The 24,652-nt window shown below is 37.8% G+C and overlaps 2 protein-coding genes across 4 annotated transcripts in view; both read left to right on the top strand.

Moving 5' to 3' along the window:
* The first annotated feature begins 948 nt into the window (after positions 1-948).
* On the top strand, positions 949-4,723 carry LOC121503438 (kinetochore-associated protein DSN1 homolog). 2 transcript variants are annotated; one of them, XM_041777854.1, is made up of 11 exons: positions 949-1,029; positions 1,308-1,332; positions 1,429-1,705; positions 1,791-1,864; positions 2,551-2,623; positions 2,726-2,813; positions 2,931-2,972; positions 3,066-3,137; positions 3,230-3,377; positions 3,965-4,052; positions 4,147-4,723. In XM_041777854.1, the coding sequence occupies exons 1-11, from the start codon at positions 995-997 to the stop codon at positions 4,227-4,229; spliced, it is 1,005 nt and encodes a 334-aa protein (XP_041633788.1). In that variant the 5' UTR covers positions 949-994; the 3' UTR covers positions 4,230-4,723. The 2 variants fall into 2 exon arrangements, with proteins under 2 accessions (XP_041633788.1, XP_041633787.1); XM_041777853.1 differs by having other exon boundaries at positions 956-1,029; positions 1,308-1,341.
* Positions 4,724-6,929: 2,206 nt separating this feature from the next.
* The window catches only part of pbx4 (pre-B-cell leukemia transcription factor 4), a 34,779-nt gene continuing 17,056 nt past the window's right edge, over positions 6,930-24,652 (top strand). The window contains exons 1-3 of one of the 2 annotated variants that reach the window (XM_041817246.1): positions 6,930-7,633; positions 9,785-9,898; positions 11,398-11,471. In XM_041817246.1, coding sequence (XP_041673180.1) covers positions 7,449-7,633; positions 9,785-9,898; positions 11,398-11,471 — 373 coding nt within the window. In that variant the 5' untranslated portion in view covers positions 6,930-7,448. The remainder of the gene's footprint in view (positions 7,634-9,784; positions 9,899-11,397; positions 11,472-24,652) is intronic. The other variant, XM_041817247.1, reaches the window with a different exon arrangement.

The following is a 24,652-nucleotide window of genomic DNA, read 5'->3' as shown; positions in this document are numbered from 1 at the left end:
ACCTTTGCCCGACACATTTCCTGGAGTGCTGAGTCCAATGAAACAGCTTGAAGACATAGACATTTATCATATAGAAGAATAAAACCCTGTTGCAGTCTACAATACGAAGACCTCACATAGAAATAAAAGGGGGCAATGGGCACAGAAGAAAACTTAAACTGTCCCTTGCAAACAAAGTGTTTTATTGATGGGGCTATGATCTTCCTGCAACAATAACTTTCAAAAGTCTCCAAACCACATTTTAAATTGAATAATATAAACCCTTCTGATTCAGATTTTTACTTGGGTTATATATGGAGGCTATAGTCCCTAAAGGGACACCATTTTCGCCACTTAAAAAGAAAAATGTTGACGTGAGGTGACTAAAACGAAATAATTAAAGAATTCTGAATTATTAATTGTAAGATAAAAAGTCCAAATTATGAGATGAAAAGTCATAACTTTTTTTCTCATAATTATGACTTTTTATCTCATAATTATGATCTTTTCTCTCATAATTATTAATTTTTATTATAATTTTGACATTTTATCTCATGGCTTTAAGTCTCATAATGACTTTTTATCTTAGAATTTCGACTGTTTTGCTCATAATCATGATTTAGGTTTTTTGGTTGTTTTTTTTTTCAAGAATTGCCCTACTTTAACTTTTTTCCTTTTGTTTTTTGGCGGAAATGGGCTTCTACAGTTCATGACTAAATTCACAGCCTCAAAGAGAACACACTGCGATTTTAAAAAAAGTGCTTGTCAAGCCCAAAGTTATTCATTTGTGGCAGGCACAGATCAACACTAACCTACCGACCTTCCTAGACAGATAGATGTTTTGCATTTAGACGGTAGGTGGATTTAGATGGACCTCCATTCGGACCAGACGGTGAATCTGGAACCCGATTGAAGTCATTGCATTACAGTACTACATTTCCCATGATGCAGTAAGCGGACTAATGGGGGTGGCGCTTGTTGGGCGCGCACTGTAATTAAGGCATTTCAAACAAAAATGGCGGAAAAACATTTGGAAGCTGAAAAAGATGGGTTTGTATTTAATCTATATCGTACCTTCAACCCTCTTATAATTGAGAGTTGCCACTGAATCGTGACTGTGTAGTTTGTTTTTGTTCAGCCCGGCTATCACTAAATTGAGTGTTTCCCACATTATTTAAGCGTCGACAGAAGTTGGTTGTATTGACTCCCAGTGACGTTGAGTAACTTCATGGCTTAACTTGTGCATTTTGACGAATGTATTAACGTTATTCTAGTAATGTTTGACATTTCGATAAACCTTAAAAACACGTTTTTTTTCTCAATTTCAGAGGTATCGCTACTGAGACTGACATCGTGAGTGAGGTTGATATCGAAATATTTATCATTCACAGGCTAACCCAGCTGTAATGCCACAGCTAACTTGTTCTTGTTTTAATTTTTATAACCAAGGTAAACTCAGGGAACCGGACCTCGAAAAGATGTTCTTCCACAAGACCCGCTGCCACAACCCCCCCTCACAAGTCTCCCCGTACCGAATTCCCATCACCCACCTTATCAGCATCAGATACTGGGAAAGGACAGCCGGAGACAGATCAACAAGAAATGCAGACGGAGAATACAGAGGAACCCTCCATCTCCACTGTCAGCCCTATAGCACGGAGGAAATCCTGGAGAAGAGCCACTATAACCCGACGCTCTCTTCCTGCCCTCCAGAACCCCTACAAAGGTTAGATGTTTGAGATAGTTTCTCTTCTAATCTGTGAATAACTGCTGTTTCAATTCTTTAAATATATGTCAATTTTTTATCATAGTTCTGTGCAGGAGCATAAATCCATCCTTGCCTCAGCAAGAGAGATTTGAGAAATTGATTGAAGCCTCATTTAAGGTGAGTGTTGCAGGGTTGTCACTGAAATGTGACAAAAGAGTCAAAACAGTATTTCTTTCATGTCACTGGTGGACTTCTCATGACGTCAGCTCTCACATAAGTGAAATCCTCTAAGCATGATGCTCTAAAAGTTGAATCAGCTGATCAACAAATAAATGAGCATATTCTTGAGAGCACATTATATGCTTAAATTAAATTTTGATTAATAGCTAGTGACTTGCATTGTTATAAAATCTATTTAAAAACAAAGTAACTCACTTTAACTCTTAACATTAACTTTCTTCATTAATGTTAAGTGCTTAAAAGATACAGTCATCAGAATTTTGTTTAAGACCACATGTGAAAGTACTTTTCACTTTGAGGTGATGATGTCTACATTATGCAACAGGTTTATTCTTTTTTCCAACATGTTGTGCACGTTCCATACTCTTTTGTTTGTAAGTCCAGCAAATACTGAGATTATACCTTAAGACACTGTTACTTCATCTGCCATTACAATGTCATGTTTACATCGTGTCCTGCCTCCTAAGATCCTCCATTCAGACATGCAGTGTCTTCTGCTATAAGTTAAAAATGTGAATGGGCAAGTTGTAAAGCCTGTCTTGAAATGTTCTAGAAATTTTCAGAAGTGTATGAGTGAAAAAATCATTGAATTCTTAATTACATCATCTCTGCTCTTTGTTTAGCTGGCAATAGAAAGAACTCAAAATTCACTGCAGTCAGTGCCAAATGCCTCAATTGAGTGTTTTCACAAACAAGGTACGCACTTGAACTTTTCACCTTTTTGAACATAGTGCAACATGAAAAAGTATTCGGTTTAAGTTGTTCTTCTATGCGTGTTCTGGGTCTTCTTTGTTTTAGTTGAGCATATATGGAAAGAGTGTGACTCTCTGGCCAAAAATCTATGTAGTGAGTCGCATGATAATCGATTCCCTCCGAGTACAGTGAGGTAATCAAGTTTTTTTATTTCATTCATTTTGTTGGCAATATATTACCATTATATAATACTGCCATTGTTTTTATGTAATCCCATTACTTAATCTGTATTCATGTCTGTTGATTTCAGTGATCCTGCACGTCAAGTAGCTATGGAAAAAGCTATCAAGAGGCATGTTGCTTTAGGCATTTATAGCACACCAAAAAAAGTAAATTGGTGCCAGATGCAGCCAATTTTTTTTTACTGGTTTGTGTCATGTTTCAGGCTCGAGGCAGAAAGTGAATCTTGGGAGGCACTGCTGAACAAACACCAGAAGAAAGCACAAGAGCTTGAATGGTGAACACAGTTACTGTCATTGAGAAACATTGTGTTTGTGTATGGCCATTGTCTTTTCAATTTTGTGTCAACATGTTTTTTACTCTTTGCAGGAAAGTGGAGCAGGGTAAAGAAAAGGGTGTGGTGTTAGACTCTACATCTATTGCCAAGTCTTCACAGTACCATTTCATAACGAGTAAACCTGACTACCATGGTCTCCTTCATCGACAAAAGCCCATGTTCCACGCTGTAGCAATGATTGTATGTTGAAAATCTTATTGTTAACAGAAAAAAATTACTGATAGAGTTACCTTTGTAATTGAGCTAAAACCAGTGTTTTTTGTTTTTTTATGGCTGTTATATTGCATCTGTTTGATGTGTATGTTAAAATACTAAGGCTGGCAAGGGGTGAAAATCTTTTCTTGGCTTTGAGAGCAATAAAGCACAAAACAGATGCTGCTGATTTATTGGCAGCTTAAATGCTCTCTCCAGAAAGGAGAAAGAAGAGCCTCATCTTTGAGTCAGATGAGAAAACACTTTTCTGCCAAAGTCAAAACAGTTTTTTTTCCCCAAACAAAATATTTAATTATTTCTGGTTTTGCTTAGGTAAGGCTCTTTTAGGATAAAAAAGTTTATGCCAGATGTTTTGTGCACCAGTTAAATGTAGTGGAATGATATGTGCCAGAACAATTATGTGTTTTAAGTTCACCCCTGATCATAAGTATGGATTTTTTTTTAAGTTGTTATTGTCATTGCTGTTGGCATGCTGTCAAGAATATATAGCATTAAAAATTGATCTTCGAACTTGTAATGTTTATTGTTAATCAGTTTATGCTTTTTGTGTGCAGATGGAAACTCAGTGCAAGATGGTCAGAAAGCTTCTATCCATCAAAGAGCAGTCCCAAGTGTTTGTGAAAGAGACCAGCGGTCGGTTAGGTAAATGTTCCACTAGTCTTTTTTATGGAACAGTCTTTTTGCTGTCAACAAAAATGTGGTTATTTAAAATTTGATCACGTTCCTTTTTGAACAGCTGCCGAGGCAGGATTCCAGGATCTTTCAGCTGATGTTGTCAAGAACCTTATGACAGCACCTTTATCTGCTACAACTACATAGGTACCCTCACAGGAGGCAAGCACAAGCAGTCTATTGAACCGTGGATCTCTATGACTTTCAAACATGGCTCACATGTACATTTTCTACTGATTTTAATGTTGTATGATTTGCACATAAACAGTCCTTGCTTCTTTTTTCTCTTAGTTTTTAACATATTTAGCTGTTATTGTGTCTGCTACATATAAAATTGTCTTCCTCTGCAACAGCTGTGGTAATGCTAAGTAATTCATGTTTTTATCAGAAGGTGGCACTGTGTAGCCGTTCAAAATTGTGACAAGCTCCATGAACGACCAGAGTGGTGGTATTGTGTGTTTGTGTTTATAACGGCATTCATTAAGTGTATCTTCACCTGCATATCTTTGAAATGAAAAAAGTTGTATTGATTTCCATTGAAAAGTTTATTGCATCAGTCAAATGCTTACCTGTCATAGGGAAATGCTGTCTAGGATTATCTGAATGTTGTGTCTTTTATCAATTAAAACTTTAACATCTAAGTTTGTAGTCATTGTAGGAGACTATGTTTGTTTATTTTACTGCTTTAAATCTCTTTAAGAATCACAAAATGTAGAGCTCTTCTGTCAGACATGTCTTCCCTCTGTCATTAGCCCTGTGAAGAAAAGTAACATTTTCCATTGGCACTGAGTTTAACCAAAGAAACGTATAATAAAAGTTTAACTACATAGAATATGACTGATTTTACATACTGATCCACGGTCACATTTACTCTTCTTTTTTTTTTTTTTTTTTTTTTTTGGTGCTGCATCCATTTCACTTATCAGTGTCCCCTGACCATTCTGGAGCAGGCCCCTCCCCCACAGTGACTCACCCCCATCTCTTGCATTTGGCTGGGTCACTGATGCAGAACGAAGCTTTGACATTGTACCAGTCAGTCAAAGCTTTGTTCATATCACTCATATCTCTTGGCCCATCTTCATTTATAAATGATACTTAATTTTCACTTAGGGAGTAAAGCGAAAAGAAAGCCACATCACCGCATAGCAAATAATAGTACATGAATTTCACTGCAGGATCTGCAGTATAGGGTATAGAGATTTTTACTTGTGATTGTATGTAAGGAAGTCACGAGAGAGCAGGATCAAGCAAAGGGAAGACAAGTGGGGTTGTGACCGTGAGAGTTGTGAGTAAAGGAGGATGGTGCACAGCAGGAGAGATCGATTCTTATTTAGATGAAAATGAGGCTTGATGCTTGTGGGGTGAGAGGAGGGCATCCTTAGCATCCAAATGAATAGAAGTTTCACAGCAATGATCCTTCACTGAATCAACGGCGAAAATATGAAGAAGTTTACAAAGACAATGGCAGTCTGACTTAAAAGGAAGGTTTTTCCTTAAAGCTATAAGCATGCACTTTGTACATTCGGATAAACACTATTAAAACCATCAATGACCAAAGTAAGGCTCTACTGATGCCATGTAAAACTAATAGAAATAGAGGACTAATTGGTCTTAGTGGTTTTGTGTATTAATTTTCTTTAGTTATGTTTTTGCACATACGACTGAAGTTTTGGCAGTGGGAGGGATAATTAAGGGGGTAAAATCCACAACTTTGATATGAGCGACAGGAAAGCTGAGTTATGACAGGCACTACATGCACATACAAAGAGCAGTAACTGTTTAACTTTATAGTATTCTCCATACTTTTTGCCTCTAACTTTAGATTGATTAGCTACAGATTGTAGTAGATGGATGTGTAGAGAGTCAGCATAAACCATTGCCAGTTTGGTCCTACTCTCTCATGCACACCCATCATCTTTTCTCAGTACAGCAAGGCTGGCTGCAGCTCTCCTCTACATCCATTCAGCCAGCCATTCGTCTTGGAAAGCTGTCTCTCTGATCTGAGTGATAAACTACAGCAGAAGTGCCCAGTTTGCAAAAAACAAGGACACTTGTTTTCAATCTGTGCTGTCAACATTTTCATACTGAAAACTGATGGGGTTTTTCATTCATCTGGGGTTTAGGACAGAAAGATATTCTTTGGTTGAACTGTTGTGCTTTTATACTAAATATTGTTTGAATTTCTCCTACATAATATCGATGAATTGCATTTGTTGTTGGAACTTTATATAACAAAAAGGGGCTGAAGCTTTCCCAGTCTTTCCTTCTTTCAATAAGGGGGCATAAGGTTCATATCATTTATGGATCATCACATAGGCCACTGTATTGTCAACAACCTTTTAAGCAGAAGATGTGCAATCTGAAAAGGAGGGAAGTCTTACACATTTCCCTCTGATGTTAACAGCTGTGCATAAAAGCCGAGCAGAACATGCTCAAATAGCACGCCAACCCTGTAACAGGCTATCAAACAAAAGACTGTCTAAAAATGAATTTTAGGATCTAGCCCATTACGAATGGGTGAACTGGTATTTTACCTATTATCACAGTGCAAGAAATGCTGCTGGTGACGTCAGGGGCTGTCCGTTCGTAAAGGCCAAATAAAAGGAGATGTCACCTACCAGAATAATGGTCTCACAGTACTGGAAAATGTTTCTCCATACATAAATGTAAGCCCAACGCCAGCTAAAACATATTAGTATTTACATATATAAATGTTGGTCTACATTCTTCTTAAGTATATTGATTAACTCGACTTCAAGCGCGATATGATGCTGCGGGTTTACTGGTCAAAGCGACGCACACCTCTCGCGCAGCTCGAATCATCCCACATACTCGCGCGACATCAATAACAATGGCAAACCGTAGTCTGTTTTGGTAGGAGATACCTGATTGGGAGCTAGGCGAGCCGAAAGCTTAGTTGTTGTATTCACGTCTTCTTTCTTTTTTTTATTTTGCGACTGTAAACTCAATGAAGAGTATTAGTTTATCGCTGTATTTTTGAACTCAGCATTATTTTTGAAAATGTGCGAGGCGCTGTCGGCAAGCTCACACAGTCCGTGCATGTGTGTTCCTGCTGCTCCTCTGCTGGGCTACAGCTACTAACCTAGCTGCTTTTCACTCGGTGGGCAGCTAGCGTTAGCCTGGCCGCGTTTATTGACTTGAGGTGAAAAACATAAGCGAATGTAAAGCGTGTGGGTCCGATCTGTTTTATGACAACTGCCACAGACTATTTAAGAATCATTGCTGACGGGGTCGTAAAGAAGTGTTGTATGTTTTGTCGCAGAAAATACTTTGCTGGCTAGCTAACAGGCTAGCTATTTGTGTGTATTCTTCGACTGAGGAAAACGGCGAGTTTTCTTTGAAAGTATGGATGACCAGACCAGGATGATGACGGGTCTCACCGGACTCGGTGGACTACCACAAGCCGATGTCGGCGACCCAGACTCGGTGAGGAAACAGCAATCTCTCGGGCAACCTCAGCAAGACATAGGGGATATCCTACAGCAAATAATGGCTATCACCGACGAAAGCCTGGACGAAGCACAGGCCAGGTAAGACATGCGAAGAGCCATTTTCCACACATGAAGGCTAAGCTAAAGTGCGATGCATTTGTCTTTTTCACAAGAATTGAAGCGTTTTGTAGAAACACCAAAATATGGAACTCTGTAAATGCAACGTATATGCAATATGCGTATATTGGGTACATGTCTATAAACAATACATGGTGTTTAAAAATAACTTGAACAAACGCATACGAAGTGTTGCAACGTTAGTTACAACTGAGGTTCTTTGTCATTTGAAATCATATTTTATAGTTAAAAGCTGCTAGGTTAACTACCTATGGTGAAAATTAAGTTTGACCCTCCTACTGAGTCTGTGAAACGTTACCCCCTAAACCATGCATATTAAAACTTGCCTTAGAGCAAGACTGTATTCGCGGAGCATTGTTTTTTCTTCTTCTTCTTTTTTTTGGTTAAAAAAGTAGCACAACGAGAGGACACATTTATACTGTTCAAGTCTTTAATAAGCCGCTGTTTACAGGAACCCATTTTGCAGCTCTTGTTACCTCCATATGTATTATAGTTCTATATAAAGTTAGCGACTTAAACTTCCGCTTAGAACCAGTTATCAGTACTACAACAATATACAAGGGGCGTCTGAGATTCTACTGTTATATTACTTCAGTAAGGGCTATCAGAGAGACATTAAGTCTTTTAGTCATTAGTTATTACACAGCTTTGAAATTTGCCCCATCAGACTATGCAAATCTTGGTTGCCTTAACATAACAACATGCATCCGCTACATCTCAAATGAGTGTCAATAACATTAGGTATTGATATGCAAATGAGACTCCAAATTAAAGTAAGGCTTGGGATGACTCAATTGTCCCACTTATCAGTCAAGTGTGACCGTGGTGACAGCAATCATTCATTTATTTGACCTATCAGTTAATGTTTGTGTAAGAGATGTTTTAGCATATAATTATTATAGGGAATGTGCACTGTAGTGAGCAACTGACCCTCACTCATCTGCCATGTGGCTAAAGGAGCATAAGGTCAGTTTCAGAACAAGCGTCAGTATTTCAACAATAGACAACCGTCCACTGCAAGACTGTGGCCACAGTGTGATGTGTCATTAGCTAGTGATTTTCCACCCAACATTTGACCACCTGGTTCTCTTAATTAATTCACTCCTCTTTCACTCCCTCCCTCCCTGGTGTTCATCCTTTTCATTGTGTGCTGGGTGCAATCAATTCTCCTATAATGTGTACGCGAGTGCAGCTGTCCGCAAATCGAGTTTCTATTAATGAGATGGTGGTGAGGGGGAGGGATGATGCTATACCAGCAGCCTATGAATACTGGGATTTTACCTTTTCTTCAGTACAAGTCAAAAACTTAATTAGGCTCAATTTATGCGGAATTGCTAAGATTTATGCTTTGAAATACATTGTAAAATAGTTGACGATTTGTTCTGCTAGACTTTTATCCCCTGTATGATTGTGCTGGTTGTACTTGATTGAATTAAAGAATTTAATTTTAAGTCATCAGACTCAACATGGCCAATTATAGTTTGTTAAGTCATGTCACGTTTCGTGTATTTGTTATAAACAGTCTATTCTGAAAGACTAATAAAGGTGTGGCTCCTTCATAAGTGACAGTCAGAGCTGTCCAAGCTGCACTTTCTGCCCTTGCGTGACCAAAAGTTATGAACTGAAAGGAATCAAGCTCATCTTTGTTCCTGATCAAAACTATGTGACATGTAAGAAATCAGATCCTTGATGTTTTTTTCTTCTAATTTCTTTTCATTCAAAAAAGACAATGCAGGTGTTAAAATATATATATTTTTCAAACAGTAGATGTTTAACATTTGTTGATTCACCTGTCAAGAGAAGGAGTTATTACTGTTTACTTATTGCCAGTGGTTTTCATTTATTATTATGTTTTAGAATGACTTGAAATGTACAGAGTTCCTCAACATCATACCTAACTCTGATCAAGTTTGCTACCCACACATCAACCTTCCCCATGATTGTAAACTACAAATTGATGTGTGAGGTGTTTGAGCATGACACCCTGGCTGTTTAGGGTGGCAGTGTGTTGGGATGGGGAGTGGTCAGGGCAGTGCAAGAACTTGGTGTCGCAGAGTACACTTCCTGCGCACCATCCTCCCTCATCCTCTCACCCTGTCGCCATATGTTCAGATGCTGGCCAGAGGAATCGCCGGCGCATTGGGGTGGATCAGACGACCCCACAGAGGGAGGGAGAGCAGGGGGGGGCATGGCAGGGGGTGGCCTGCCACTCAACTTCCAGCACAGGTCAGTACAGGACCGCATGAGCACCTCCTTCTCCCCCTCCTGCTCATACCCTCCATGATGGCAGCCCTCCCCAACTCAAATCCAGCAGTGACAGAATTGGCAAACAGAATTTCAAATTAAATATTTGACACATTGGTTTCTACTCCATTCTGCCCAAAATTGTCACAGAGAGGCAATGTTTCAGGATGTAGACAGTACATGCACTTTTTGCCAGTCCCTATAGTCCCCTTTATTCATTCTGCAATGGACATTCACAACTGGAATTGGTGTTGAGGTCAGCTAGAGCCAAATCATATTCATCTGTGGTTGTTTTGATACGTGGCAGTGTCATTTGAAAGAGAAATACTATATGTCAGAGAGATTTTTAAGTTTTTCTTGTTTCATATTTTTCACATATCCATAAAGTGTAGAGACCCCATGCTGGCTTTGTTTAGGTTTTTTCACACTTAAAATAAGTGATTTTCTGCACAAGTATATATTAGGTTTGTTGCCAGTTAAGTCTTGTTTGCAATAAATGATGCTTGTTTTGTAAAGCTCTCCAAAGGACACCTTAAATGCCCTTTGCTTTTTTTTTTAACTATTAATTACATAATCTACTAAAAGATTTCTACATGGTAATGCAGTACTAAAATAGAGCAGCTAAATATGTGCATAGGTAAATAGAGTTAAACAGCACCTCATGGTTGTTAAAGTGTATATGGGTAAAATAAAATACATTACTTTTCAATGAAATGCATTTTATTCTTGTGTTCAAGTTTCGTTACATGAGCCATGCTCACATTTAAAGTCTGAGGAAAAGATAAACAGACCTTTATGGTTCTTAGCTACTTATGCACTTCCTTAGTCTGGTAACATTGGTTCTCTCTGCAAGAACATTACTAGACTTGCAGAGTGCTATCATGCAGTACTCCAGTACACCCAAACTCCTGTCAGTAATATGTTTGTGTAGGTGCGTTGATGTTTAATACTAACAAACTGGTTCACGTAAGTTCTTACATGATAACATTGAACCGCAGATGTTTTGTGTCTTTTCCATCAATAACTATTAGCCTGGCAATGAAATAAATGCTCAAATTCAAATTGCAACATTATCTTAATTCTCTCTATCAGCTCATCACCTGCTTTTGAAGAGCGGGGCTTTCTCTAAGTTTTGGGAAATAGATTAACTCAGGAATCTGGTACTTACAAACGATGACCTTGAGGTTTGGCATCATTACCTGTCCCATAGTGCAAAGCCTCCAAATGGCAACATTACTCTCACTAGTTTAGATTGACACTTCAGAATTATTTTTGCACAGACAAAGGCACTTGACTATCACTGTGACTTTAAACAACACAACTGCTATGTTGCACTGAATCTTTGAACTTCTGTATGGATCATTCAAACAACTTCTCTACCTGTTTATATTTGAGAGAAAATGGGATGACATGCTGTGGAGGTCTGTTTATTGTAATCCTCCTTGCTCTTTGCCTCTCTTATTCCCTTCTCTCTTTTACAGGAAGCATGCCCTGAACTGTCACAGAATGAAACCAGCCCTCTTCAGCGTTCTCTGCGAGATCAAAGAGAAAACTGGTGAGTTTCTACTTCACTTGTTCTTTCTATTCTCTAGTTGGCACACATTCTTAACCCAGTGTTAAGTTGTAGTGTGCCTTAACTCTACTTTCCCTGACACCAAGTTCATCTTTTAGCCTCAAAAGAAAACTCTGTTAGTTAAATATCGATTATCTTTATAGAAGAACTAATTAAGATGAATATATTGTGTTTCTTGTGGTATGGCACTTTTCCAGACCTTCAGTACTTTTGTTTTGGATGTAATTGCATAGAGTGTTTCTGCTGACTGTTCAGATTTTTACTGACCTGCTAATTTCAGTTGAATAGTGTCTTTAAGACTTGAGCCTGCATATCATGTTTACACCTCTATACGGATCGGAACTGGCTTCAGTTGAGAACCGGTTCAAATTGATTCCATCCATTGACATCATTTACATTTAATCTTAATGATTTCCTTATAGATGCCATACTTCCATGTGTCTTGAAAAACACGGTCTCATGAGAGGCTGTCAGTGGGAACAAGAACAGAAAAATCCAGGAAGTAAAAAGAGACTGGTTTCATATTCATTTTAAGATTTTATCTTTTAAAGAAAACAAGCAGTAGTATTGTATTCTAATTCAAGTTCAGAGGTTGGAGATCCAGAGAAGAGTTCAATTAACTGAGACATTTCCAACAAAAATTAGATTTCTTGTATATTTTAGCATGTTCTCCTCCCAAACACTGTTTAAAATTTTAGTCATCAAAACCTTTTATTATAGCCAGTGATTGAAGTGTGCTTGTCATTGACTCTCGCTGAAGGTGGCATACATCTTGTTCAGTGTTCAGAGATAAAGATACTCAATAACATTTAAGTTGTTAACAGTGAAAACCTATATGGTCTACTTTTCCAAAATGAAAATCAACAGGAAGGAATTGATAAAGAGTTATATAGATAAGCAGAAAGTATAAAGGCATAGATATTAATGAAATCTTATCAATTCTCATCCCCTCACCTCTATGTTTATATTCTTCTATATCAGTTTGCAGTTTTGTTTTTTAAGTATGACTTATGTCCCCATATACAAAAAATAACATTTGTTTTTTTATAACGTCGAAATCTATTCAATTTCTATTTGAAAATTATGATTCATGATATACAATGTATTGGTGGTGCAACCACAGCTGTAGCAAGGCAGTAAAGACCCTCTGCCCGACTACAATGATAACTGAAAAGAGTTGCAACTAAAAATTGTAATCATTATTAGCTGATCTGACATTTATATTTTTTCTTTTAGTCAGTGAATGAGACAGATTTTGATTACACTTTTTGAAAGTCAATACAAACTCTTCAAGTTGTTCTTTATGTCTAACCAACACTTTCAAAAACAATCCCTTACATTACAGAGAACCAGCTGTTTCTCATTTTGTTACAGGATAAATATGAATGCATTAATGAAGCATGTAATTTTGAACTGAGATGGATAAACTTATCATGCCATCTAAATTATTCCCTTATCCTGACATAAAGTTCCAGCACAGACAGTAGACAGCAAGCAGACTTGGAAACCCCACATTATTTATTTCTTCACAGTCAATCTTCTAAGCTATTTCCACTGATCTTTTCTTCCACTATAATGAAATGCAGGTAAGCACAGATTAGGGTATTTATGCTTTAAACAGAATTTCTTTATCACATCATTGCTGTATCTTCATCGAAACCCAGCATGCAAATCACAAAGGAACTATTCTGCGACTTTCATCTTAAATAACACTGACTTATACGACACATTGTCCTATTATAAATATTCCAGGGTGCTGTTACTCATAGAATCACTCTCATGTAAACATTCGTGGTTTCTTATCTTGCTTCCTATTTGAGTTAGCTATCCAACAAACTCTAGTATGGCTCGGAGGAGAAGGCCTGGGATGAATGGCAGATTAATAGCTATGGTAGTGTAAGATGGGTAGAATTTTTGAATCCACTTCCTCTGCACCTCTCTCTGTGTTTGTGCCCTCCTTTGTGATTTTCTCTCTATCACTTGCTGTGTGTCTTGTAACAGTAAACCTCTCTTGTTCAAATACAATTTGAAAATGCTGCACTGCTGCCTGTTGTGGCCCTCTGTCAATAATGTATTATTGCTCTCTAGTGATTGGACCAAAGTAAAGGCTAGGCTTGAGTGAGTGGGGCAGGGTACACTGTTTCCCAGGCAACCAGTGGTCTTATTTACCCTAATGCCATTCACTTTGATTTTCACATTTAGTCTCCTAGCAAACTAGAGGGAAGGTCTATGTGTGCTCATACAGTAGGTTTAGCAGAATAATAGAGCAGGCATGGAGGTATGTTAACAATACATGCATGCTTTAAGTTAATATGCCAACCATGTGATATAAAGATCGTTGCCTCTAGTCTGCTGGCCATCTGCCACACCATGCCCCCCTAACTACACTGTGTACCTGCTTTGGCATTTCTCTGCTCCTCCATCAGACCCCCTGCAGCCCCCATTATGTGCCTGTGGAATTTGAATTGACTTCTCTTCTGTGCAGCTTGTGGAAGACCCAATCTGTAGTCCTCTTGTATCTTCACGGATTTTCGTCAGTCTTTTTTTCTCTAACAAACATTCACTTGTGTCGGCACAGCCTCATAGACACACTGTCTTTTTTGCACACGTACACACACTGAACAGGGATAAAAGCAAACTCGGTCTTGGGTCTACTCCTACTGCTTCGGTCTTGTCCTCTCCCCCTCCCTCTCTGTGCCTCGCTCCCATTCTTGAAAGAGAAGACTTGCTCTGAACTCAGGGCTTTGATATGGTAATGTAATGGTGGTGGAGGAGGGGAGGTGGGGGGATGGGGGATGGGTGGTGAATTCCTCTGAGTGCTGCAGTTCGTTAGGTTGTTTTCATTGTAAAGGAAATGTTCTGCACTAATGCCAGTACCCTTCTCCCACCACCATCACCTAAAAACATCTCTGATCTACAACACTGCCTTTACTGTCCTGAGCTCCCACTTTAAACATGACCTCCAATCTATGTGACATCTGAAACTTCTTAAGGCTTAAGATGCAGTCCAAAAAAGAAATTTAAGCACTTTGAGATAGACGGGAAATGATCAAAGTTAAAAGCCAGTGGCTTTGCTTCAACTCAGTTTTGTTCTCCCTCACTCTCATGGGTATTTGCTGTAAAAATAGCTCTTGGTGCAATGGGACAGCTTATGCCAAAATCTCTCACAAGCCACTGCAGTTACTCTCAGAAGTTTTATTATTTAGTTTGGGTATGTTTGAGGTGTTTTTCCTTACTTGTATGCACTGACAACAGAGGATATGCCACTCACTCTGTTCTGTCACTCTGTTTGAATCATTTTTTTAAAGCCTGATCGTTCCCTGTAGTTTATTTTTGGACATTTTAAATGACTATGAAAATAAGTTTTCAAATGGAACTAGAGCTATAACATTTTTTAGCACAGAGATACTTAAATTTAACACAAGGCTTTCTTTTTTACTTCCCCGTGATTGGAAGAGTGTTAACAGCAAAACTCATTGGGGTTGCCCCTCAGCTTGATAAGCTGTCCTAAAAAAAAACAAAAAAAAAAACAATTTTGTGTGGTCAGCTCTAGTTATTGAGATAGTAAGAAACAGTCCAGCATCCTACCTAACAAACACTCCGGTCACTGATTCTGTGTTGCATCTCACTTTAAAAGTTCATTGTAATCTGATGTCACTTGAGCTATTCTGCTACACCCTTTGATGCCCTGTGTCTCTGTCTGATGGTTGCTTGGGATCTAACTCTCAACTCTTTTGGTATAATCTGACCCATCTTCAGAGCTAGCCAGAACAGACATGGTGAGCAGCTTGTTGACATCCTATTGTCACATCCTATTGATGAATTGACTAGTTGGATTAATGGTGAGTGAGCAAACTCAATGAAGTAACTCTCAGATGAACATTTTCCATCATTATTGGATATTTAGCTATATTTAATGAAAAAGAATCTCAGATTTATGTCTTTTATCAGTGCATACAGTAGTAGTATAACAGATCACAAATAACTGTTTGGATTGCATCACATATGTTACTACTTTCAGTTTGAAAGAAGAGAAAAAAATATGGCTTATTTTTTTCTACCCCTTTGCTAGCCATGGCGCTAACTTTGCACACCTATACTCTCTTATAGAAACTGCTTTTAAATTAAGTTCAACAAACTGTAATATAAACAGTGTTTTTATTTTTGATAACAGAATTTGAACCCCAAGTCAGGGATCAGGGACATTGATATTACATGCACACTTAAACGTGTCCTAACTGTCAGTAATTTAGATCTACAGAAACATGTTTCTTTTCTTGGTAAACATTTTTAACATACAATCTGCCAGTTTAGAGGGTGGTCATGTGTGTGTGGGCATTGGCTGCACCCGCAGCATGTTTTGTGTACGTCACACCAAACAACAAACAGGGCACATGTGTTCAGGGACTATGGGCTTCATTCACCAACCGTTCTTAAGAAAAAAAATGTTCTTAGACCCTCTTAGGCACCTTTTAAGAAGAATTGGACATTATCAAAGTTTTCTTATCTCTGATTTATTCTCAGCTAAGAACAAAATCTAAGAGTGCCCCTATGAACATTCGAGTGCTGTTATGACAGGATAGAATATAGAATTTTGCACTCATCGGCATTCAGATGTGCTAGATTAAGAATGAATCAATGAAATCTAATTCCATTTAACATATTTGTGTTTGACCCTAACAGCAAAATCTTTAATCCTGAAAATAAATTTAGTACCTGTAAGAGTTTTATAATGAGACACATAAATAGAAAATACAAACCTATCTTAAAAGCATCTAAATGGTGTTTCCTCATTTTTAAGTGTCTGGTTTTAGAATAAATTTATGTTTCAATAAAATTATACTCTTAAAATATCTGTATTTAAATAATCTGTAATATATTTTTTTTTATTACAGTATTATTCATGTCATTTCTGATGAAAACACCGTCTGAGCCAGTGATATCATCGAATCCCTGTTTTAATCATGGATACAGGAGTTGGGGTTTGTCAATATCAGATATTTACAAAATAAATGTGGTCGATTACTATCAGTTAGTTGATATTTAAATGTAGTTCAGACCTAAAATTTTAGTTTTTAAAACACAATTTAAACCATAATGATGAACAAATAAACAGATCTTTGTCCTTAAAACATACTTTAAGTGTAAGGATGATGATAAAGACTTAAGCTGACGTAGGTCTATTGCCCCTGCTTAAAACTCCACTGACTTTTTTGTTCATACGGCCAACACTTACAGATGATATAGACAGATTTTATAGCCTAAGGATCAGTTGTAGATATTGGCCAAAATTTTCACATCTGCCAATACTGATAAACCGATTATACTGTGCATCCCAAGCTTTTGTATGCATGTATTTGATATCAACTACTCGTGCTACAAACTGAATCTTATCTCCCTCTTTTGGTGTCATTTGGAGCAGTACTGCATCCACTTTAGAGCTATCAAATAATTTCAAAGTTTTGCAGTTTTCATGGTTAAATTTTATTTTTACATTACTAACAATTTGTTTCCTTCGTCCCTTTTCACTCCTGTGAGCCTCCTGTTTTTGCACACTGCCTTGTAGTCCTATGCCCTTCTATGGGCATTAAAGGGGCGTTTCTCTATGCTTAAATGGGAGAATGAGCATGTGCTTCCAGCATAAGAGTACAGGTGCAAACATTTGAGCAGTTCAAGAAAGTGTCATGATTCCCACGTAGGAATCTCTAAGAATTTTTTTAAGAACACATTTGAAAAAATCTTAAGAAGATATTAGCGATGAGGCTATCTTGTGTTACATGTTAAATGCAGCACATTGTACAGTCTGTACAGCACTCTTAGTTTGTTTGACAACATTTACAGCTACACACTGTACTAGGCTGTAATGTCCCTAATGACACATTTCTGGTTGTTGTTAACCATTACCAGCTGGTTCCTGTGTGATGAATACGGACATAGTGTAGTTGAAACAAAGTCGTCACCCATTCTGTAGCACTATTTATAATCCTTTTTGTTGTTAAAGTCTGTGCAGAACTTGCAAAAATATGTACTTTTCAACAGGAATGCATGATATTATCTGTACGGTTTTGGTATTGGCAGTTATTATCTTAAGAAGTGAATTGTAATATTGGCAGATAGGAAGATTCTATTTACAACCATTATTTTAGCAATAAAAATATGCCTATATGTGCTGTAAATATTGGCCTTATGAAGAATGAAGTTAGTGGAGTGTTAGGCTTGAACAACGGACATATATAAGCTGAAGTCTTCTTTTGTCATCATCATTCCTTATACTGCAAAGTGTGTTTTTAAGGACTGAAATGTGTAAATGTGTTCTCAAACTTTAAATTGTGTGCTTTAAAGACTGAAATTTTAGGTCTGAACTACATTTAGATACTAGTATCAATCAGCTATAATTACTCTGTACGGCTGATGAATCAGCAGATCACATGCGTCTCAAACCATATAGTGTGATTTTTTTTTTTCTGATCACAGCCCATGGCACATGAAAAACAATAGTGTATAGAATATCATAATATTTTTAAAAATCTGAATTTTAAAAATGTAATCAGGGTTATCTTATGTCTTTTAGCAAATGTCATAGTCCATATAGATTATTATGAAGTTGTGTATATGATTGAATCTGCATTGGAAAACATTAAATGCAGCAGTCATATTTTAATTCAAACAAATATTAACCTCCATGCAGTGTGTGCCATGTAATGTGCTTCAAAATAGTTTATATAAAGTATTGTGTATCCTGTAAAAACACACCCATACATTTACCAGCCTCTGCTGCTTTGTTGTGTAAGTTGCATGCCTTTTGACCTATAGAAAATAATCAAGCTGTCAAACAATGTCAGTTTTATGTAATTTATTGGGTTTGTAATGTTTTTGCAAGACATGAGTTCTGAAGTCAATTTTTAATATTACTATGGTTTTCACAGGACTCAATTTGTTTACATGTAAAAAATACAATTTAAGCAACCAAACAGCTTTAACAACATGCTAATCAAATTACACCACAATGGTGCTGCATAAACATTAACACAACCCCATCCAAAGTCACACTTAGTGGTAGTGTCTGTCTTCACAGACAGAATCAACACCTTTTAAAAAGCTAATTTAAATGTAGTTATCTTATTATTTCAGTGGTCACACATGAGGTGACAAAACTTCTCATTCTACACTCAAAGCCAGTGAGGGTTCATTTTTAAAGTTAAAAGAACCCTTCAGTGACTCATGATTTTTACTCTAACAAATTTTCAGGACACTGTGCAGAAGGCCTAAGGAATCCCATGCCTCATAAAGGCAACTTAATATTATCATTAGTTTTTAAAGATCCAAATTTAGACAAGTTCTAAAATTTTAGGAGGCTTAAGGAACTTCAGGGAGGTCTATCATTTAGTGATGAGAAATTTTGTTAAAGCCAAGCATTAGAAAACGATGACAGTCGTTTGTTGCAGACATCTAACCACCTTTTTTACTGCCTCTATGTCTAAAACAATGACTAACCAACTGCCTTAGAAAACCAAAAGACAGCAACTCATGACATGTTGGTGTGATTTCCCAATCATAAAATAAGCATTTTTTCCTCTACACTCACTATCTTGTCATGCTGGACTTTCTCATTGGCTTTCCAAAAACTCTGTTGGTATTTTGTGGTGTCCTGCCACTCAATCGCTTTTCCTCTACTCAGTGCCGTTGCAGAAGAGAATGAAAAAAGATAGTGAGTGTGTGTATGGGGTGGGGGTGTGGGGTGCAGGAGTGATACAGAGAGATTGATGAGGCAGTAAGAGCAGGAGTAATTACTCGGTGTCCATTCCCCAAGCCAGATTGGCAGACGGCTAATATCACACAGACCCCTGGCCCTGACAGACACACCAACGCCCCCCACCCCCCAAGTCAAAGTGGGGAGGATGAGGACCCCAACCTTCAGCATAGGCTTAATGGTGTGTGGGCCAACTGATTTCCCCATGTGGTATTATTCCTGTAGGAACCTAGCTTCTGTATATGGACAAGGAAATCTGCTGTCTGGGGTTGTTCAATGTGCAATGCTCAGTGGAATTGTTGAACTTGCTGCAACATGATTTCAGCCATGAAATCATGAGAACTGATTTGGTAAACTGTAGGGCCAGTGTAGTTTGATAGGACTGTGCTGTATAGTTTTTTTTATGGTTGACATGCAATCACAACAGGAACCTGCTGAATGAAGAACATGGTTAACTATGCAGTTGTTTTTTCTTATGTCTTAATTAAAAGTTTATTGCTAGACAGATCTATTAGTGGCAAACATTTCCATTGTATGCTGTCTGTTTAAAAGTGTAGTTGTAAGATACACCAAACTGGGTGGAATTAAACACAACTAATCACATTATGTCAACTTAATTCACCGATTTAAATCATTTAGGTGAATCAGAGTTACTACTTCTCTGAATATGAGAATAACTCTCGCATTGTCAAAATTATTTTGACTTGGGGAAGTGATGGGCACACTTACCTGTTTATTTGGATCCCCATATACCCCACTGGTTTACTCAACAACAGGAACCAGAACATATTGAGTGACCCATCAGTATTGGTTGAGGAACACCCACTGGGCAGATTCCTACCTCTTTATCTTCATGTGCCCTCCCTCTCAGCATGTTGATGCCCCTCACACTGCTTTTAGGCTTTCCTTTTAAAGGAAGCCGGCATCTCCTTAATTAAAGATATGTAAATGTGGTCTCAGCTGGATTGCATTAGTTTGGTGGCAATGGGTTGGGAGAGTTTCGGAGCCGAGCTCCTAATCCTGACTAATTAAGGATTAATTACAATTGATGGGAGCCTTCCACCCCTCTGTAGTGGTGCGCATTACTGTCTTGGACAGTATGTTTGCATAGTTCACACCATGTCATAAATGCAGGGGTGAGATGAAAACATCAGATCTGTCTGAGGAGGTGTTCATTACCTCCAAAAAGGTCATCAGAATGCTTAAGGTCGTTACAGATGCCTAATGAGTACACTCCCTTCAAACTGGTGTTGCAAAATATCAGTACAGAATGATTGAGCAGCACCGGTTCATACACCAAAGTAAGCAAAATATCTCACAGGACACTTATTTTGTCTGCTACTGGTTATTGAAATTGATCTTACTGGGGCGCAGTTGTCTTGGGGGTTAGGTTGTACCAAATGTATGTGGAGTGGAGGGCTTTTGGCTCTTTCATCGCATGTCATTCCCCATTCACTCATCCCTGTTTTAGACTCTATCCTCTGTCCTATCTCTCCAATAAAGGCACAAAAAGCACCTCAAAATAAATCTTAAAAAAATGCAGTTACTAAACAGTTTACAGGTATGCCATTAATGTCACCCCTTTGTAAAAACTTTTAATAAATTGTTGTTCTGACCCTCCAAACATGTATCTGGTTCACTGACATATTCCTCACCAAATTGGTACATAATACCTGTTCAGACAAACCATGGAGCATCAGCTCTCTGGCAACATCTGACTGTGTCATAATGCTTGTTCACTTGTTATAAATGGGCACTGCTCTTCTGATCTATTGCTTAATTGCCATCTAATTTGCATAACAGTGCAAATTAACGACCTCTCAAATGAGCGTTCATTTTTCACAAAGTCTTTAGGAGCTCCTTAAGAGTCTGTGCTAATGAGCACAGGAGGCAGCTGGCCTGATGAGAGTTGACTGGGGGAAGATCCTAGCAGTGCTTTAACAAGCCTCCTGCTTAGGTGTTCTTCGTCATCTTCCTCCTCTGACATTTGGATTCAATTCTGCCTCCAAGGTCTCCCCCGTCTTTCTGTGTGCAGGACTGTACTAGCTGGGGATATCAGGAATTCAGTGGTTAAGTGCTTGATAAAGTCATTCAAACACCAAAGTTTGGCACCTATGCTTTATTTCACTTCTGCTTTACCCAAAAGTCTTTATCGCTCATTAATACGAGACAAAGAAAATGTTTGATTCATAACTAGTTAGGCCAAGAGTGTACTCTAGAATATGAAAATGCTCCGGTTTTGTTTTTCCAGGTACCTGAACAACTTTAAACCTGTCATATTATGCTAACTGTAACTCAGTCTTCTGAGGGACCCAACAAGCATCTATTTGCTAACACAAACAGATCTTTGGTGTCTGTGTGAGTCACAGTGTTTTTGTTGGTAAGGGTCCAAAGGGGGGTGTATGTAGTCATTGCAAAGGTGTCAGAAGCTCGGTCTTTTGTTAATTAAAGACTGATTAATGATGTGTTGGACTGAGGTGTTGTGATTGCTGAAGGTGTGAGTTCTCCAATTCACACTTTAATCAGACCACACTGTGTTTACTCCGGTTGTTTACCTCTCACTCTGTACCTGTGTGTGGGCTGTTTATTTTTACGTGTGTGTGTTTATGTGTTGTTTTTTGTCAGAGTAGGGGGCTGCGTGCAACAGGACTCGAGTGAACAACCCAGACAGATGCTGATTAGCGTGAGCTGCTTAAAGCAGGAATGGACATATGGATTAGGCTCATTAAGTTGACTGTACTCAACAAAACTGCTCTTTAAAAGCATGAGGTACATACTTTTTATGTTCAGTGGATCCGTTTGGCTAAAAAAAAAAAAGACATAAAGGAAAAGAGACTTTTTCGATTCAGTATTCTACAATTGGCCTACAGGAATACTTTATTCACCCAAGCCCTTTTCTATCAATTAAAACATTACAATTCGAGATGCAATGTCCACATTGGAACTTGTTTGTATAATGTGCCATTTATTGTTTTATCACATTCAGTTTTTTAAGAACAGTGGCATTGAGAATCTTACTCAGATTTCTACCACTAGAAATGACAGAACATGTGCATAATACAAAACATTTTTCTTTAAAAAACTTTATTAAGGGGGCTATACTTAAATTTTGGTTAAATTTGCACTTCACTGTATGAATTTACAGTTCAGGTACTCTTAAGGAACTGTTTCCTCTCTCTCCCCCTCTTGAGACACCCATCATAGTTTACAAAAGTTTAACTTTACTTAAAAACACTTGGACAAAATTGTGTAGTAGTCCTGAGAAATATTTTTGCAGTTTTATCATTATTGCAATGTTAGCATTCACAACCAATAAATCTCAAAAAACTGAATTTATTTTAGTTATCAAGCAAAAATATTTCAATGCAAACAAGCAGTTCTTTGTCATTTAGCATTTATTTTGCTCATCTCACACCAAAGCAAGGGAAAGTCAAGCTAGATTTTTGTTAGCCACAGAGTATTTCTGTAAATTTAGTGTAGAAATGCTTGATTTATTTTGGAATCATGACATACTTTTTGCTTTAAGCCATAGCCAATGCCAATATAGATTCTTTAAAATCAGTTTATTTATCACACTCCATCTCATTATCACAACATGGAAACTGTTGTGCATAAATTCATCAGTATGACAGCGGTTTCTGCAGATATAAGCTTAGAAAGTAAATGAGCAGTATCGGCAGGAGGGTCTTTTTCTTTATTCGTCAGTCCTTACACTTTAAATGGGGATTTTTAGGACTGAAATGTGATGATTTATTGATCTTAAGCTTTAAATTGTGTGCTTTAAGGGATGCAATTTTAGGTCTGAACTACATTTACATATTAGTGTTAGTGGTGACCCCAGGATACAATTATATCATGATATTGGGTCACAATTCAATGTAATTGCCATTCTAAGCATTTTGCAATACAGTGAGTATTGCAATACCATATTGTGATCTATACCATTTACCAAATGTTTAACTGATTTAGCATTAGTCTTGCCCTCATGCTTGTTGTATTTCTGCTGTATTTTATTTTTATGTAGCACTCCTTGCAAACCTCATGTGTCATGCCCATCTTGTTTGTGCCCTGCTTGCATTCCTAATGTCCTTCCCCTGGTGCTGCCATGTTTGCACCAACTTTCTCCTGCTTTGTGACAGTCACCTCTGCTGCCCTCACTGGACAAACAATTGATTTTATTTTTCCATTATCATAGACTTCAGTTCATATTAGCAATTGATTTGAAAAAATCGATACTTGGCAGACGTGAATCGATACAATATCACCACACAAAACATCGCAACACTATGCTGTATCGTTTTTTTCTCCCACTCCTAATCAGTATTGACTATCATTATTTAGTATATCGGCATATCAGACATCAGCAAAACTCCATCGTGCATCCTCAGAAACAATAATCTTAATTTTTTGTCACTTTCTTCTCATACAGTGTAGACTTAATACAAAACACACTTAAAATCAAACATCCATATTGGCATTTTATCAATCAAATCCTTATTGCACATTCTGAGTCTAAGGAAAAGTTTTGTATCAATTTGGCATAACTGTTTTCTCATTTCATATGATATATATGGTGCAGGAAAACAAGATAGTGCAGTGTCACTTTCACCTGAATTGTTCAGCCTTATAGCAGAGGAGAGAGCTGAGAACTGAATTCAGTGGGATGTGTTTTAAGCAGCCATTTTTTGGTGTATTTCATGTGTTAATTTCATGTCCTGTTAAATGTTTGAACTTTTTTCCTAGATGTAAGAATGTAGTTAATATAGATTAATTAGCATGCTTATTATATTCCAAAGTTAAATGTGTTTAGAACTTCTAATGACAAAATAGATATCTGGCCAACTGTGTAAATCTCTGTTGCCACAGTTGAGATTTGTTTTTGCCATTTTCAAGGTAAATTTGCATGTGAATGAAACATTTTTTCACAATGAAAACCATCTTTATAAGGCCCACAATCTTTATCTTAATACTGTGTCTCTGATGAAAGAAAAAAATTGATGTTTTCATATTTCTATCTTCTCATTTTTTCCTGGCTCATTCATTCTGAAATATTCCTATACTCTGAATTCTGTAGATTTGAGTCCTCTCTCTCCCTCCCTCTCTCGCTCTTCCACGCTCTTGCACTCTCTCTCTCTGTCTCTCTTCCTCTCCCAGACACATATCTTTTCCTGTCCTTTTTTCAATTCTCCTTGGTTCTCCTTCTACCCTCTCCTTCTCTCTCTCTCTCCTTACCTTTTTTCCCTCCGTTTTTCCTTCTCTCTCCTCTCTCTCCGGCTCCCTTGCTCACTCCCAGTGAAAGGCTGAGAATACCCAAGGGAGCTGATGCAATTAAAATGCTAATCCTGTCTGTCTACAGAGAGAGGGAGAGGGGGGGCTGACAGCATGAGGGATTGCGGCTCACATGGAGAACTCG

The sequence above is a fragment of the Cheilinus undulatus genome, linkage group 21, assembly GCF_018320785.1.
Source record: "Cheilinus undulatus linkage group 21, ASM1832078v1, whole genome shotgun sequence".
Lineage (NCBI taxonomy): Eukaryota > Metazoa > Chordata > Actinopteri > Labriformes > Labridae > Cheilinus > Cheilinus undulatus.
This window is presented reverse-complemented; position numbering and strand designations above follow the sequence as displayed.